The 16,946-nt window shown below is 54.3% G+C and overlaps 7 protein-coding genes across 7 annotated transcripts; 3 read left to right on the top strand and 4 right to left on the bottom strand.

Annotated features, from left to right (window-relative positions):
• Positions 1–1,226: 1,226 nt before the first annotated feature.
• LOC136024233 (feather beta keratin-like) lies at positions 1,227–1,620 on the bottom strand. The gene has a single exon (XM_065699442.1). The coding sequence runs from the start codon at positions 1,618–1,620 to the stop codon at positions 1,300–1,302; it is 321 nt and encodes a 106-aa protein (XP_065555514.1). The 3' UTR covers positions 1,227–1,299.
• A 1,014-nt stretch (positions 1,621–2,634) lies between these two features.
• LOC136024239 (feather beta keratin-like) lies at positions 2,635–3,422 on the top strand. Its single transcript, XM_065699448.1, has 2 exons — positions 2,635–2,707; positions 3,100–3,422. Exon 2 carries the CDS (start codon positions 3,102–3,104, stop codon positions 3,420–3,422), a length of 321 nt encoding a protein of 106 aa, XP_065555520.1. The 5' UTR covers positions 2,635–2,707; positions 3,100–3,101.
• Positions 3,423–5,559: 2,137 nt separating this feature from the next.
• LOC136024234 (feather beta keratin-like) lies at positions 5,560–5,953 on the bottom strand. The gene has a single exon (XM_065699443.1). The coding sequence runs from the start codon at positions 5,951–5,953 to the stop codon at positions 5,633–5,635; it is 321 nt and encodes a 106-aa protein (XP_065555515.1). The 3' UTR covers positions 5,560–5,632.
• Positions 5,954–6,967: 1,014 nt separating this feature from the next.
• LOC136024238 (feather beta keratin-like) lies at positions 6,968–7,755 on the top strand. Its single transcript, XM_065699447.1, has 2 exons — positions 6,968–7,040; positions 7,433–7,755. The coding sequence occupies exon 2, from the start codon at positions 7,435–7,437 to the stop codon at positions 7,753–7,755; it is 321 nt and encodes a 106-aa protein (XP_065555519.1). The 5' UTR covers positions 6,968–7,040; positions 7,433–7,434.
• A 2,080-nt stretch (positions 7,756–9,835) lies between these two features.
• Positions 9,836–10,285, bottom strand: LOC136024236 (feather beta keratin-like). The gene has a single exon (XM_065699445.1). It carries the CDS (start codon positions 10,283–10,285, stop codon positions 9,965–9,967), a length of 321 nt encoding a protein of 106 aa, XP_065555517.1. The 3' UTR covers positions 9,836–9,964.
• Positions 10,286–12,690: 2,405 nt separating this feature from the next.
• On the top strand, positions 12,691–13,011 carry LOC136024231 (feather beta keratin-like). Its single transcript, XM_065699439.1, has one exon. The coding sequence runs from the start codon at positions 12,691–12,693 to the stop codon at positions 13,009–13,011; it is 321 nt and encodes a 106-aa protein (XP_065555511.1).
• Positions 13,012–15,617: 2,606 nt separating this feature from the next.
• Positions 15,618–15,938, bottom strand: LOC136024096 (feather beta keratin-like). Its single transcript, XM_065699180.1, has one exon. It carries the CDS (start codon positions 15,936–15,938, stop codon positions 15,618–15,620), a length of 321 nt encoding a protein of 106 aa, XP_065555252.1.
• Positions 15,939–16,946: the final 1,008 nt, after the last annotated feature.

The raw sequence follows: 16,946 nt of genomic DNA, 5'->3' as shown, positions 1-16,946 counted from the left end.
AAGAAAGATCTAATGGGAGAAAGAACTTGACCAAATGGAGTGAGTTCAGCCAAAGGTGTCCCAGGTGGTAAGGACCTGGAGCACATGTTTCGGGAGGAATGGCTGAGGGCATGGGCCTTGCTGATAGTGGAGAGAAGTCTTTGGTGGGAGACCTAAGAGCAGCTTAGTGGTAGCTGTGGTGAGGTTCCCCAGAGGACAAATCCAGGCTCAACAGTGCTCACTGTGGCAATGTGTGTTTGGAGAACTGGAGACAGCGGGCTCACCCTGAGAGATGAGAGGTTTGAACTCGATCGGTGGCAAATGGTTTTCACCAGGAAGAGAGTCAAGGAGTAGAAAAGGTTGCCTGGCTAGGTAGTGCAGTAACAGTGCTTGGATGCTCATGGCTGAGTGATGTTGGAGCAAGGGGTTGGGCCCTATCACCTCCGGAGTTACTTTCTAACATGAGTATGCTGTGATCCCATCGTCCGAGGATGGCCTTTGTGCCTCTGCCCACTGGCGGGGATAGGGCCGGCAAGGGGGAGGAGGGACTCAGCTCCTTGGCCAAGGAGAAAGGCAGTGTGCAGGAACTCTCCTGAATCCTCTGTGGAAGGAAACAGAAGATTGCCACAAGCACCTCTGCACCAGATCAGAGACCACAAGACCTGTGGAGCCCAGCTGTGGAGACAGTGGTTTCCCAAGGACACTGTGGCAGTATGTTCCTTCACTGTTGTTTTGCTTTGATTTCCTGCCTGGGGTTCTCCTCACCCTGCAACGCAAAACCTCAATGCTGTGAAAGGGCAGGGTCTCCTATGCTTTCTTGGCAAGGTGTTGATGCTGCCTTTTCAGTAACACATTCATTCTTTCTTCCCCTGACTTCCTTCTTCACAACGCTGAACTTCCCAAGGAAAAGGAAGAGGTGTATGCACCAAACGGATGGTAGTGACTGGGTCATTCAATCCTGCTATACCCCAAGTAGGCAGCGAAGTTTAGAAACAGAGTCACAGAATTCATGACTGAGCAAGCTCAGTGCAAACCCATGTTGACAATAACTGCACAATAATGCCCAACACCCCGTCCCAGAACCCTCTGAGCAGCATCTCTCTCCCTGGTCATCTTGGGAGAGCATCTGCAGGGAAAGGACAAGATAAAGGCATTGACTGGGCTGCTACAGAGATTTATTGAGGCAAAAAAGGGGAGCGAGGTCAATCAGAGTAGAGGTCACAGTGCAGGGAGCATCAGGGGCAGAAAGGAGTCTTTGACCCGCAGTGTGGTGCCATCTTCTGGGTCCCTGGGCGCTTCCCAGGGCCATCGCCAGCAGCTTTAGCAGGGGGGGATCCTCCTGCCGCAGTAGCGGCCGCCCAAGCCGGAGAGGCCCAAGCCAGAGATGCCAAAGCCCCCGGAGTTGATGGGCACTCCCTCGGAGCTGAGGATGCTGCCAACGGCAGCGGAGGTGGAGGAGCCCACGGCGGTGTTCTGCGGGAAGGAGCTGAGGATGGGGCCGGGCAGGGTCACCACCACGGGGGAGGGCTGGATGACGACGTTGGAGTCCTGGCACTGCCTGACGCAGGGCTCGTTGCAGCTGTTGGCCAGCGGGGTCGGGCCGCAGGGCTGGCAGGGCACGCACGGGCTGTAGCAGGACATGTCTGGATGGTAGAGTTTCACCTGGAGACAGGGCAGGGGCAAACAGAGCAGGGACGTGGGTCAGGAGCAGCCTTTCAGCCCAAGACAAGCCAAGGTTGAAACAAGAGCTGGAGGTGTTGTAGGGGGATCCATGGATTTCAGCTTCCCCTCAGCCAAAAAATGCCCCAACAAGAACAGTGAAGTGCAGGGAGCTCCCAGTGTAGCCATCACTCACTTCAGCCAGCCGCAGCCTATCTGCATGATACACCTTCTGCTCCCTTCCCTCTCTCATTATTCGTAGCCCCTTGACCCAGTATAGGACATAAGGCAAGAAAAAGGAGGCAGAAGGAGAGGAGAAAAGGCTTCAGACTCACCTTGTTCTCAAGGAGATGGAGGCGAGAGCAGTGGATGAGAGAGTGAGGAGAAGTTCCTTCTTTTATATTGCTCCTGCACCGCCCCAGGCCCACAGTCACTGCACACAGGCAGTAATTTTCCGGCAGACTCACCTCCAAAGCAAAACATACGCCTAATGGCACAGGTTGGGGTTTGGTTTCCATCAACGCAGCCATTTCACTTCCTCGTTTCTGAAATGACCATTATGTCACAGAAGATCCTTTCAAGTATCAAGATGAGAGACCCAAATATTTCCTGTCAGGAGCACATCAATAGTAGCATAAGATATACTGCAAGTGGTGGAGGTGTGTGTGCAGGTAAGAGGCATGGGTCGGGAGAGATCTGGTGAGGTTGTTTTCAACCCTCTGGACAGGATCGTGCTGTCCCACCAATGCAGTCCTCTCCTGCCTGTGTCCATTTGTTTGGCGGCTTTCCCCTCTTGTGATAACCTCTGGGGTCCTACTAAAGCCATCTTTAGGCACATCAGTAGCACCTGCATGGCAGAGCAACACATCAGCAATGAGGAAATCAGATGGAAAACAACCCCCAACCCGTGCCATTAGGTGAGCGTTTTGCTTTGGAGGTGAGTCTGCTGGAAAATTACTGCCTGTGTGCAGTGACTGTGGGCCAGGGGCGGTGCAGGAGTGGTATAAAAGGCGGAACTTCTCCTCACTCTCTCATCCACTGCTCTCGCCTCCATCTCCTTGAGAACAAGGTGAGTATGAAACTCTTTCTTATCCTCATTGTCCTCCTGTTTCTCCTCATCCTCCTCTGGGACTTCTCAGGATAAACCTGCTCCTTCATCCTACACTGGCGCTGAAGCAGCTTGTCACAGGACAGGAAAAATGGTTGAAGTTGTGGCATGGAGTTAGGCTGGGTCTTGGCTGAGCAATGGTCTGGGCGGTGACCTTGCTGGGTTTGGTTGCCCTTGGCAGGGCTCTTTTGCACTGAGGGGAAGCTGAAGGCAGTGGGACTCCTTAAGCAGCCCCTAGGTCGTGACTCCATCTTGTTGCTTGGCTCCTTTGTGGTGGGCTTCAGGCTGCTCCTGACCCGTGTCCCTGCTCTGCTTGCCCCTGTCCTGTCTCCAGGTGAAGCTCTACCATCCAGACATGTCCTGCTACAGCCCGTGCGTGCCCTGCCAGCCCTGCGGCCCGACCCCGCTGGCCAACACCTGCAACGAGCCCTGCGTCAGGCAGTGCCAGGACTCCAACGTCGTCATCCAGCCCTCCCCCGTGGTGGTGACCCTGCCCGGCCCCATCCTCAGCTCCTTCCCGCAGAACACCGCCGTGGGCTCCTCCACCTCCGCTGCCGTTGGCAGCATCCTCAGCTCCGAGGGAGTGCCCATCAACTCCGGGGGCTTCGGCCTCTCCGGCTTGGGCCTCTCCGGCTTGGGCGGCCGCTACTGCGGCAGGAGGATCCCCCCCTGCTAAAGCTGCTGGCGATGGCCCTGGGGAAGCGCCCAGGGACCCAGAAGATGGCACTGCACTGGGGATCCCGAACCCTTTCTGCCTTTGGTGCTCCCTGCACCAGGGTCTCCACTCACAGTGTCCTTGTTTCCCTGTTTTGACTCATTAAAGTTCAGCTGCATCCCAACCCATGCCTCTCTCTCATCCTTTCCCCTACAGATGCTCTCCCAAGGTGCCCAATGATAGAGTTGTTTCTCTGTGTGATTCTGGGATGGAGGTTTTTGGATGAAGGTGTAGTGGTTGTTAACACAATGGTCGTGAACTGAAAGCCTCAGGGCAGTCTCTCCAAAGCGGCCGTTCTTTAGAGTATGGCTGGGCATCCTCTGCTGGTGTGAGGTGCCCTGTGTTGCCTTTGCACCACTTGGGTTTTCTGGTTTTTCCCCTTCCCCTGATAGACTGTCACGCAGGCCCACAGGCAGAGAACATCCTCCTTGCCCTGCTCCTTCCCTACCTGTGCCCGGCGTTTCCTGGGCATGGTCCTGGATAGCGGGAGCAGATCAGTAAGAGGCAGCTTGTGCAGGCTGAGCGTCTCAAGGGTCTGCCCAGGAGCTCTCCACAGCAGTGCAGTGACCGGAGGCAAAGGCTGCAGAGGCTTGTGGCTGACAAAGGGGAGCAGCTGAACTGCTGCAGGAGAGAACTGGGTAAGATCCCACGTGTCCACCCGGGTCCCTGCGTGGCCGCAACCAGCCCTAGCGCTCCACACATGCTTCCACCCAGACAAGCAGCAGCCTAAGGCAGGGCCAGTTTTTTGGTAACACCATCAAAACCGTTTCTGGACACAAAGGACTGTCATCGGCATCATGGCCAGTACCAATAGGACTTATCCCACTCTGCTCAGCACTCACCGGTTGGGCTCTAGAACACCGCTCTAACGCAAGAAAGATCTAATGGGAGAAAGAACTTGACCAAATGGAGTGAGTTCAGCCAAAGGTGTCCCAGGTGGTAAGGACCTGGAGCACATGTTTCGGGAGGAATGGCTGAGGGCATGGGCCTTGCTGATAGTGGAGAGAAGTCTTTGGTGGGAGACCTAAGAGCAGCTTAGTGGTAGCTGTGGTGAGGTTCCCCAGAGGACAAATCCAGGCTCAACAGTGCTCACTGTGGCAATGTGTGTTTGGAGAACTGGAGACAGCGGGCTCACCCTGAGAGATGAGAGGTTTGAACTCGATCGGTGGCAAATGGTTTTCACCAGGAAGAGAGTCAAGGAGTAGAAAAGGTTGCCTGGCTAGGTAGTGCAGTAACAGTGCTTGGATGCTCATGGCTGAGTGATGTTGGAGCAAGGGGTTGGGCCCTATCACCTCCGGAGTTACTTTCTAACATGAGTATGCTGTGATCCCATCGTCCGAGGATGGCCTTTGTGCCTCTGCCCACTGGCGGGGATAGGGCCGGCAAGGGGGAGGAGGGACTCAGCTCCTTGGCCAAGGAGAAAGGCAGTGTGCAGGAACTCTCCTGAATCCTCTGTGGAAGGAAACAGAAGATTGCCACAAGCACCTCTGCACCAGATCAGAGACCACAAGACCTGTGGAGCCCAGCTGTGGAGACAGTGGTTTCCCAAGGACACTGTGGCAGTATGTTCCTTCACTGTTGTTTTGCTTTGATTTCCTGCCTGGGGTTCTCCTCACCCTGCAACGCAAAACCTCAATGCTGTGAAAGGGCAGGGTCTCCTATGCTTTCTTGGCAAGGTGTTGATGCTGCCTTTTCAGTAACACATTCATTCTTTCTTCCCCTGACTTCCTTCTTCACAACGCTGAACTTCCCAAGGAAAAGGAAGAGGTGTATGCACCAAACGGATGGTAGTGACTGGGTCATTCAATCCTGCTATACCCCAAGTAGGCAGCGAAGTTTAGAAACAGAGTCACAGAATTCATGACTGAGCAAGCTCAGTGCAAACCCATGTTGACAATAACTGCACAATAATGCCCAACACCCCGTCCCAGAACCCTCTGAGCAGCATCTCTCTCCCTGGTCATCTTGGGAGAGCATCTGCAGGGAAAGGACAAGATAAAGGCATTGACTGGGCTGCTACAGAGATTTATTGAGGCAAAAAAGGGGAGCGAGGTCAATCAGAGTAGAGGTCACAGTGCAGGGAGCATCAGGGGCAGAAAGGAGTCTTTGACCCGCAGTGTGGTGCCATCTTCTGGGTCCCTGGGCGCTTCCCAGGGCCATCGCCAGCAGCTTTAGCAGGGGGGGATCCTCCTGCCGCAGTAGCGGCCGCCCAAGCCGGAGAGGCCCAAGCCAGAGATGCCAAAGCCCCCGGAGTTGATGGGCACTCCCTCGGAGCTGAGGATGCTGCCAACGGCAGCGGAGGTGGAGGAGCCCACGGCGGTGTTCTGCGGGAAGGAGCTGAGGATGGGGCCGGGCAGGGTCACCACCACGGGGGAGGGCTGGATGACGACGTTGGAGTCCTGGCACTGCCTGACGCAGGGCTCGTTGCAGCTGTTGGCCAGCGGGGTCGGGCCGCAGGGCTGGCAGGGCACGCACGGGCTGTAGCAGGACATGTCTGGATGGTAGAGTTTCACCTGGAGACAGGGCAGGGGCAAACAGAGCAGGGACGTGGGTCAGGAGCAGCCTTTCAGCCCAAGACAAGCCAAGGTTGAAACAAGAGCTGGAGGTGTTGTAGGGGGATCCATGGATTTCAGCTTCCCCTCAGCCAAAAAATGCCCCAACAAGAACAGTGAAGTGCAGGGAGCTCCCAGTGTAGCCATCACTCACTTCAGCCAGCCGCAGCCTATCTGCATGATACACCTTCTGCTCCCTTCCCTCTCTCATTATTCGTAGCCCCTTGACCCAGTATAGGACATAAGGCAAGAAAAAGGAGGCAGAAGGAGAGGAGAAAAGGCTTCAGACTCACCTTGTTCTCAAGGAGATGGAGGCGAGAGCAGTGGATGAGAGAGTGAGGAGAAGTTCCTTCTTTTATATTGCTCCTGCACCGCCCCAGGCCCACAGTCACTGCACACAGGCAGTAATTTTCCGGCAGACTCACCTCCAAAGCAAAACATACGCCTAATGGCACAGGTTGGGGTTTGGTTTCCATCAACGCAGCCATTTCACTTCCTCGTTTCTGAAATGACCATTATGTCACAGAAGATCCTTTCAAGTATCAAGATGAGAGACCCAAATATTTCCTGTCAGGAGCACATCAATAGTAGCATAAGATATACTGCAAGTGGTGGAGGTGTGTGTGCAGGTAAGAGGCATGGGTCGGGAGAGATCTGGTGAGGTTGTTTTCAACCCTCTGGACAGGATCGTGCTGTCCCACCAATGCAGTCCTCTCCTGCCTGTGTCCATTTGTTTGGCGGCTTTCCCCTCTTGTGATAACCTCTGGGGTCCTACTAAAGCCATCTTTAGGCACATCAGTAGCACCTGCATGGCAGAGCAACACATCAGCAATGAGGAAATCAGATGGAAAACAACCCCCAACCCGTGCCATTAGGTGAGCGTTTTGCTTTGGAGGTGAGTCTGCTGGAAAATTACTGCCTGTGTGCAGTGACTGTGGGCCAGGGGCGGTGCAGGAGTGGTATAAAAGGCGGAACTTCTCCTCACTCTCTCATCCACTGCTCTCGCCTCCATCTCCTTGAGAACAAGGTGAGTATGAAACTCTTTCTTATCCTCATTGTCCTCCTGTTTCTCCTCATCCTCCTCTGGGACTTCTCAGGATAAACCTGCTCCTTCATCCTACACTGGCGCTGAAGCAGCTTGTCACAGGACAGGAAAAATGGTTGAAGTTGTGGCATGGAGTTAGGCTGGGTCTTGGCTGAGCAATGGTCTGGGCGGTGACCTTGCTGGGTTTGGTTGCCCTTGGCAGGGCTCTTTTGCACTGAGGGGAAGCTGAAGGCAGTGGGACTCCTTAAGCAGCCCCTAGGTCGTGACTCCATCTTGTTGCTTGGCTCCTTTGTGGTGGGCTTCAGGCTGCTCCTGACCCGTGTCCCTGCTCTGCTTGCCCCTGTCCTGTCTCCAGGTGAAGCTCTACCATCCAGACATGTCCTGCTACAGCCCGTGCGTGCCCTGCCAGCCCTGCGGCCCGACCCCGCTGGCCAACAGCTGCAATGAGCCCTGCGTCAGGCAGTGCCAGGACTCCAACGTCGTCATCCAGCCCTCCCCCGTGGTGGTGACCCTGCCCGGCCCCATCCTCAGCTCCTTCCCGCAGAACACCGCCGTGGGCTCCTCCACCTCCGCTGCCGTTGGCAGCATCCTCAGCTCCGAGGGAGTGCCCATCAACTCCGGGGGCTTCGGCCTCTCCGGCTTGGGCCTCTCCGGCTTGGGCGGCCGCTACTGCGGCAGGAGGATCCCCCCCTGCTAAAGCTGCTGGCGATGGCCCTGGGGAAGCGCCCAGGGACCCAGAAGATGGCACCGCACTGGGGATCCCGAACCCTTTCTGCCTTTGGTGCTCCCTGCACCAGGGTCTCCACTCGCAGTGTCCTTGTTTCCCTGTTTTGACTCATTAAAGTTCAGCTGCATCCCAACCCATGCCTCTCTCTCATCCTTTCCCCTACAGATGCTCTCCCAAGGTGCCCAATGATAGAGTTGTTTCTCTGTGTGATTCTGGGATGGAGGTTTTTGGATGAAGGTGTAGTGGTTGTTAACACAATGGTCGTGAACTGAAAGCCTCAGGGCAGTCTCTCCAAAGCGGCCGTTCTTTAGAGTATGGCTGGGCATCCTCTGCTGGTGTGAGGTGCCCTGTGTTGCCTTTGCACCACTTGGGTTTTCTGTTTTTTCCCCTTCCCCTGATAGACTGTCACGCAGGCCCACAGGCAGAGAACATCCTCCTTGCCCTGCTCCTTCCCTACCTGTGCCCGGCGTTTCCTGGGCATGGTCCTGGATAGCGGGAGCAGATCAGTAAGAGGCAGCTTGTGCAGGCTGAGCGTCTCAAGGGTCTGCCCAGGAGCTCTCCACAGCAGTGCAGTGACCGGAGGCAAAGGCTGCAGAGGCTTGTGGCTGACAAAGGGGAGCAGCTGAACTGCTGCAGGAGAGAACTGGGTAAGATCCCACGTGTCCACCCGGGTCCCTGCGTGGCCGCAACCAGCCCTAGCGCTCCACACATGCTTCCACCCAGACAAGCAGCAGCCTAAGGCAGGGCCAGATTTTTGGTAACACCATCAAAACCGTTTCTGGACACAAAGGACTGTCATCGGCATCATGGCCAATACCAATAGGACTTATCCCACTCTGCTCAGCACTCACCGGTTGGGCTCTAGAACACCGCTCTAACGCAAGAAAGATCTAATGGGAAAAGGACTTGACCAAATGGAGTGAGTTCAGCCAAAGGTGTCCCAGGTGGTAAGGACCTGGAGCACATGTTTCGGGAGGAATGGCTGAGGGCATGGGCCTTGCTGATAGTGGAGAGAAGTCTTTGGTGGGAGACCTAAGAGCAGCTTAGTGGTAGCTGTGGTGAGGTTCCCCAGAGGACAAATCCAGGCTCAACAGTGCTCACTGTGGCAATGTGTGTTTGGAGAACTGGAGACAGCGGGCTCACCCTGAGAGATGAGAGGTTTGAACTCGATCGGTGGCAAATGGTTTTCACCAGGAAGAGAGTCAAGGAGTAGAAAAGGTTGCCTGGCTAGGTAGTGCAGTAACAGTGCTTGGATGCTCATGGCTGAGTGATGTTGGAGCAAGGGGTTGGGCCCTATCACCTCCGGAGTTACTTTCTAACATGAGTATGCTGTGATCCCATCGTCCGAGGATGGCCTTTGTGCCTCTGCCCACTGGCGGGGATAGGGCCGGCAAGGGGGAGGAGGGACTCAGCTCCTTGGCCAAGGAGAAAGGCAGTGTGCAGGAACTCTCCTGAATCCTCTGTGGAAGGAAACAGAAGATTGCCACAAGCACCTCTGCACCAGATCAGAGACCACAAGACCTGTGGAGCCCAGCTGTGGAGACAGTGGTTTCCCAAGGACACTGTGGCAGTATGTTCCTTCACTGTTGTTTTGCTTTGATTTCCTGCCTGGGGTTCTCCTCACCCTGCAACGCAAAATCTCAATGCTGTGAAAGGGCAGGGTCTCCTATGCTTTCTTGGCAAGGTGTTGATGCTGCCTTTTCAGTAACACATTCATTCTTTCTTCCCCTGACTTCCTTCTTCACAACGCTGAACTTCCCAAGGAAAAGGAAGAGGTGTATGCACCAAACGGATGGTAGTGACTGGGTCATTCAATCCTGCTATACCCCAAGTAGGCAGCGAAGTTTAGAAACAGAGTCACAGAATTCATGACTGAGCAAGCTCAGTGCAAACCCATGTTGACAATAACTGCACAATAATGCCCAACACCCCGTCCCAGAACCCTCTGAGCAGCATCTCTCTCCCTGGTCATCTTGGGAGAGCATCTGCAGGGAAAGGACAAGACAAAGGCATTGACTGGGCTGCTACAGAGATTTATTGAGGCAAAAAAGGGGAGCGAGGTCAATCAGAGTAGAGGTCACAGTGCAGGGAGCATCAGGGGCAGAAAGGAGTCTTTGACCCGCAGTGTGGTGCCATCTTCTGGGTCCCTGGGCGCTTCCCAGGGCCATCGCCAGCAGCTTTAGCAGGGGGGGATCCTCCTGCCGCAGTAGCGGCCGCCCAAGCCGGAGAGGCCCAAGCCAGAGATGCCAAAGCCCCCGGAGTTGATGGGCACTCCCTCGGAGCTGAGGATGCTGCCAACGGCAGCGGAGGTGGAGGAGCCCACGGCGGTGTTCTGCGGGAAGGAGCTGAGGATGGGGCCGGGCAGGGTCACCACCACGGGGGAGGGCTGGATGAAGACATTGGAGTCCTGGCACTGCCTGACGCAGGGCTCATTGCAGCTGTTGGCCAGCGGGGTCGGGCCGCAGGGCTGGCAAGGCACGCACGGGCTGTAGCAGGACATGTCTGGATGGTAGAGCTTCACCTGGAAACAGGACAGGGGCAAGCAGAGCAGGGACACGGGTCAGGAGCAGCCTCTCACTCCACGAGCAAGGATGAAAGGCATGCTTGGTAGACAAGAGCTGGAGTCTGTGCATGGAGGTACATGGGCTTCTCCTTTCCCTCAGAAGATCCCTGAGAAGACTGACTAAGCCCAGGGAGATCCCAAACAACCCCATGGCTCAGGGCTCAACCTTATCTCATCCAAGCCCCAAGCTCTGTCCAGGTTATAGACAAGTTTGCATCTCCATGTCACAGCTTCCTCCCTCTTCCCTCTACCATAGCAAGAAGTTCCAATGCCCAGCACAAGTCATAGGGGCAGGTATGTCCTCAGAAATATCAGCGGAGGAGAAGGATGCGAAAGAGCTTCACACTCACCTTGTCCTCAAGGAGATGGAGGCGAGAGCAGTGGATGAGAGAGTGAGGAGAATTTCCTGCTTTTATACTGCTCCTGCACAGCCCCAGGCCCACAGTCACTGCACACGGGCAGTAATTTTCCAGCAGACTCACCTCCAAAGCAAAACACCCACCTGATGGCACTGGTTGGGTTTTTGATTCCGTCAACAATACATGTCCTCATTTCTGACACACCCATCAGGTTATGGACGATTCTTTCAAGTACCAGGATGAGAAGCCCAAGAATTTCCTGTGCAGGAACACATCAGTATGGGCAGAAGACAATTCCCAGGGGGATCCCCATGGGTTTGGGTTCTTTCTCATTACCTGTGCGGTGTGTTGGGGCTCAGGACAAGGTTCTGCTTTTTGCACTCTCCTCACACCACCCTGCATATTGGCCGCAGCTTTGCACCCTGACCAGCCAGAGACACAGGGGCCTGGCCACGATTCCAAACCTCCTGTAGCCCCTGAGCTATGGGAGCAGCAACAGGAAAGTCCTGCTGAGGGCAATGGCCATGAGGTCATCCTGGAGCCCTGGACTTGGGTGATGCCCTGTGCTCAGAGCTCGTTTTCACAAGGCAGGGATGGAGCTGCCCTGGCCGCAGGGGAATTGAGCCCTGTGTGGACATGGGCTGCACTCCTGGCTTGTCCTCACACCAAAGGCTGACACACGCCAGGCCAGAATTAGAGTGTGACTCGCCACGGGTAGGGAGAGTCTATCCCAGGAATCTTGCCTACGGAAGGCATTCCCCTGCCCTCCTGGAATGCATCCCAGCTGCCTCCAGGGCTTCAGGGCAGGGAAGTGCAGCGCTCCTTGATGGGCTTTGAGAGCTGGTTTCGTACTCAGAGGTGTTCTGAGCACTTGTCCTCCTTGAGCATCCCCATGCACGTGGCACTGGGGTGTTCTGCAGCCCTCACTGCTTGGGCAGTTGGAAGAGATTTTCTTGCCTCCCCAGTGGTGCTGGGTTGTGTTTCACACTGAGGTGGCCTTTGGAACATGGGATGGGGGGAGGGATGGAGCCCTAATGGCCGGAGAAGACGTATCACCCCAGACGGAGGGATGAGTCCCAGACACAGAGGAGATGTTTTCTGCAACCCTTTCTTTCCCTCCATGTCATTTTCTGGAGAGCAATGAAGAGAAATAAAGAGCAGCCTTTAGGTATTCTGCTGACATGTGCAGTGTGGGAAGAGCTAGGCTTCTTCCTACAAAGGTATTTGCCAACAGTGGCGCTTCACTGCCCCAAGCCAACATCGCATGTGCCTGTTTGGGACTCCTCGAATACTTGGGGCTTCTCTTCTGCCCCACTGGCATGATTCTACTTGGATAGCCTTGGGCTTCTCATCCTGGGACATGAAAGGAGCTGCATGGCAAGTTCATCACATCAGGAATGAGGAAATGAAATGGCAGCATTGATGGAAACCAAACCCCAACCTGGGCCATCAGGTGGGTGTTTTGCTTTGGAGGTGAGTCTGCTGGAAAATTACGCCTGTGTGCAGTGACTGTGGGCCTGGGGCTGTGCAGGAGCAGTATAAAAGCAGGATCTTCTCCTCACTCTCTCATTCACTGCTCTCGCCTCCATCTCCTTGAGGACAAGGTGAGTATGAAGCCCCTTCTGTGCCTCTTTCTCCTCCTCTTCCTCCTTTGACTTTTCTCAGCACTTAACTGCCCCTTTGACCCATGAGGGGCTTGGCTCTTCTTGTCATGGGGAATGGGGTGGAAGATTTGCCATGGCTGGACCTTGGCTGAGGAGACTTCTGAGCTCTGGGGTTCGTGGGGACCTCCCTGGGCTTGGTCAATCTTGGCAGGTGTGTTAGGGAAAGGAGAAGCCCATGTGCCTCTCTGCACAGTCTCCAGCTCTTGTCTACCAAGCATGCCTTTCATCCTTCCTGGTGTGGTGAAAAGCTGCTCCTGACCCATGTCCCTGCTTTGCTTGCCCCTGGTCTATATCCCAGGTGAAGTTCTGCCATCCAGACATGTCCTGCTACAGCCCGTGCGTGCCCTGCCAGCCCTGCGGCCCGACCCCGCTGGCCAACAGCTGCAATGAGCCCTGCGTCAGGCAGTGCCAGGACTCCAATGTCTTCATCCAGCCCTCCCCCGTGGTGGTGACCCTGCCCGGCCCCATCCTCAGCTCCTTCCCGCAGAACACCGCAGTGGGCTCCTCCACCTCCGCTGCCGTTGGCAGCATCCTCAGCTCCGAGGGAGTGCCCATCAACTCCGGGGGCTTTGGCCTCTCCGGCTTGGGCCTCTCCAGCTTGGGCGGCCGCTACTCTGGCAGGAGTTGTCTCCCCTGCTAAAGGTGCTGCCTGCGCTGAGGTGTCCACTCGTGTCAACCTCTTTTCCCTGTTTTGACTCATTAAAATTCTGCTGCATCCCAGCTTGTGCTTTTTGTCTCATCCTTTCCCTTGCAGATGCTCTCCCAAGATGGCCAAGGAAGAGATGTTGCTCAGGGGTGGTCCTGGGAGGGTGTTGTTGAGGATGGTTTTGCAGTGACTGTCAGAACACACTGGCAGTGAGTATGTTCAGTCATCCATCAAGCAACCCTCTACTTAAAAACATCTGCCTTTTTGGGCTGGGATACAATTACCCCACATTGGTCAGAACCTTCTATCCACTCATCCGTGCACACATTTCCTGTTCCTCAGTAACTTCAACATTTTCATGTATTCTGGAGGGAATGTGGTACTGACAAGACACAGCACTTGTTTCCCAGGCGAGGCCAGGAGAATCTCATCCTCACCACAGCTTTCTCAGAGAGAAATGTTTCAGTGAGGGACCTTATTGTAGAGCCATATAATTATAGAACCATAGAATGATTTTGGTTGGAAGAGACCTTTAAAGATCATCAACATCAAACTCCCTACCATGGGCAGGGACATCTGTCACTGCACCATGCTACTCAAAGTTCTGTCAAACCTGATGTTCAGCACTTCAGTGATGGAGCATCCCATCATTCTCCAGGCAACCTTTTCCAGTGTCTCACCATCCTCATCATAATAAATTACTTTGTTATGTCCAGCCTTCACGGCCTCTATTTCAGTTTAAAAGTGTTGCTTCTTGTCCTGTTAGGACAGTCCAAACTCTACTTTGAACTTCTTTCTAAGTTCCCTCTATATGTTGAAAGGCTGCAATAGCATCTCCGCATGGACTTCTCCATGATGAAAACACCCAACTCCCTCAGCCTTTCCTCATCTGAAGGAGTTGAAGGCATCTGATAAATTTTGTAGCTCTTCTCTGGACCTACTCTAACAGGTCTATGTCTTGTTTCTACTGGGGACACCGACTGGCCTCAGTGTTCCTCTAATGAGTGAGGACTAGAAGCAGAGAATCACTCCCCCAGTGTGCTGGCCACGCTTCTTTTGATGCAGCCCAGGACATGCTTGGCTTTCTGAGCTGCCAGCACACACTGCTGGCTTCTGTCTTGTTTATCAACCTCCAGTGTCCTTTAGTCCTCAAGCTTTCATCTTCTAGTCTGTATTAATATTGGCCAAGTGCAGGTGGGGGGCCTTGCCCTTGATCTTGTTGAATATCTGGAGTTTCACATGAGATCATTCCTCAAGCTTGTCAGGGTTCCTCTGAACACCATCCCTCCCTTATGCATGTCAGTTGCCCCTCATCTTGGTGTCCTGGAGCAGCTCTCTGAGGGTGCACTCAACCCCACTACCTGTGTCAATGATGAGGATGTGAAATAGTATTGCTCTCAGTATGGATGCCTGAAGGAAATCTCTTGTCACTTGTTTCCACTTGGACCTTGAGCTGTTCACAATAACTCTTTGCAGCCAAAGTGCCCTCAGAGCAATTTCACTTGCAGCAGGCAGTAATTCTCAGACTCACATTCAAAGAAAAATATCTTACGTAATGTCAGAGGTTGTGTTTTGATCATTTTAGGGCTGAGCTTCAAATGTGTGGTTAAAACATTGCAGCTAACAAGCCTAAGCTTTGGACATTGGCACATGTGGGTGGAAGTGGTGTGCAAGTAGCTGGATGGGACACTGCTGGAAGACCTGACTTGAACTGACCAAAGGACTATGCCATGCTGTATAACATCATGCTCAGCAATAAAATTGTGGGCAGTCTTTCCAAAGAGGCCATTCTTTGGAGCATGCCTGGGCATCTTCTGCTGGTACAAGGTGCTGGGTGTTGCCTTTGTGCCACTTGGGTTTTCTCGTTTTTCCCCTTCCTCTCATAGACTGCCACACAGGCTCACAGGCAGAGAACATCCTGTTTGCCTTGCTCCTTCCTTGTTATGCCCTAGGCTTCCTGGGAATGTTTCTGGAGAGCGGGAGCCAGGAAGAGAGGGCAGGAAGAGAGGTAGTGAGTAGCTAGGAAGGTGTGGAGGTTGGTGAACATGGCTGGCAATGATAGGCTGAGGGTACAGATTTTGCTGAGCATGGAGAAGAGAATGCTTTAGTGGGAGACCAAAAGTCATTATTGGAGTAGCAATGTTCACTGAACAGCATCTGGTCATTCTGCCCAGACTAAGATAGGAAGAGAAGTTTAGAAAGCAGAGGGTCACACAGTGTGTAACTAAAAAATATCAGAAGCAAGCCTGTGTTACCTGTCAGAGCTCAAGTATCTCCAAAACCCCATCCCAGAACCACCCCTGAGACATACGGCATTTGGGGGAGTATCTCCAGTGAAAAGGATGAGGCAAAGGCATGGGCTGGGATGCAGAAGAAATTTAATGAGTCAAAAGAGAAAAATGGGAATGGACGCCCCACTACAGACAATAGCAGAGTCACGTATGGGCTGTGTGGTGCAAGGAACCAGCCAAGCCCCATCCTTATTCAAGAGGTGCTGGAGTTGCTCAGCTGCTCTGGAAGCAGAAACCAAAGGCTCCTTCCCCAGTGCGATGCCATCTTCTGGGTCCCTGGGCACTTCCCCAGGGCCATCGCCAGCAGCTTTAGCAGGGGGGGATCCTCCTGCCGCAGTAGCGGCCGCCCAAGCCGGAGAGGCCCAAGCCGGAGATGCCAAAGCCCCCGGAGTTGATGGGCACTCCCTCGGAGCTGAGGATGCTGCCAACGGCAGCGGAGGTGGAGGAGCCCACGGCGGTGTTCTGCGGGAAGGAGCTGAGGATGGGGCCGGGCAGGGTCACCACCACGGGGGAGGGCTGGATGAAGACATTGGAGTCCTGGCACTGCCTGACGCAGGGCTCATTGCAGCTGTTGGCCAGCGGGGTCGGGCCGCAGGGCTGGCAGGGCACGCACGGGCTGTAGCAGGACATGTCTGGATGGCAGAACTTCACCTGGGATATAGACCAGGGGCAAGCAAAGCAGGGACATGGGTCAGGAGCAGCTTTTCACCACACCAGGAAGGATGAAAGGCATGCTTGGTAGACAAGAGCTGGAGACTGTGCAGAGAGGCACATGGGCTTCTCCTTTCCCTAACACACCTGCCAAGATTGACCAAGCCCAGGGAGGTCCCCACGAACCCCAGAGCTCAGAAGTCTCCTCAGCCAAGGTCCAGCCATGGCAAATCTTCCACCCCATTCCCCATGACAAGAAGAGCCAAGCCCCTCATGGGTCAAAGGGGCAGTTAAGTGCTGAGAAAAGTCAAAGGAGGAAGAGGAGGAGAAAGAGGCACAGAAGGGGCTTCATACTCACCTTGTCCTCAAGGAGATGGAGGCGAGAGCAGTGAATGAGAGAGTGAGGAGAAGATCCTGCTTTTATACTGCTCCTGCACAGCCCCAGGCCCACAGTCACTGCACACAGGCGTAATTTTCCAGCAGACTCACCTCCAAAGCAAAACACCCACCTGATGGCCCAGGTTGGGGTTTGGTTTCCATCAATGCTGCCATTTCATTTCCTCATTCCTGATGTGATGAACTTGCCATGCAGCTCCTTTCATGTCCCAGGATGAGAAGCCCAAGGCTATCCAAGTAGAATCATGCCAGTGGGGCAGAAGAGAAGCCCCAAGTATTCGAGGAGTCCCAAACAGGCACATGCGATGTTGGCTTGGGGCAGTGAAGCGCCACTGTTGGCAAATACCTTTGTAGGAAGAAGCCTAGCTCTTCCCACACTGCACATGTCAGCAGAATACCTAAAGGCTGCTCTTTATTTCTCTTCATTGCTCTCCAGAAAATGACATGGAGGGAAAGAAAGGGTTGCAGAAAACATCTCCTCTGTGTCTGGGACTCATCCCTCCGTCTGGGGTGATACGTCTTCTCCGGCCATTAGGGCTCCATCCCTCCCCCCATCCCATGTTCCAAAGGCCACCTCAGTGTGAAACACAA

Source organism: Lathamus discolor, chromosome 20 (genome assembly GCF_037157495.1).
Source record: "Lathamus discolor isolate bLatDis1 chromosome 20, bLatDis1.hap1, whole genome shotgun sequence".
Lineage (NCBI taxonomy): Eukaryota > Metazoa > Chordata > Aves > Psittaciformes > Psittacidae > Lathamus > Lathamus discolor.
The sequence above is the reverse complement of the archived record's forward strand: the minus strand, read 5'-3'. Positions and strand labels throughout refer to the sequence as shown.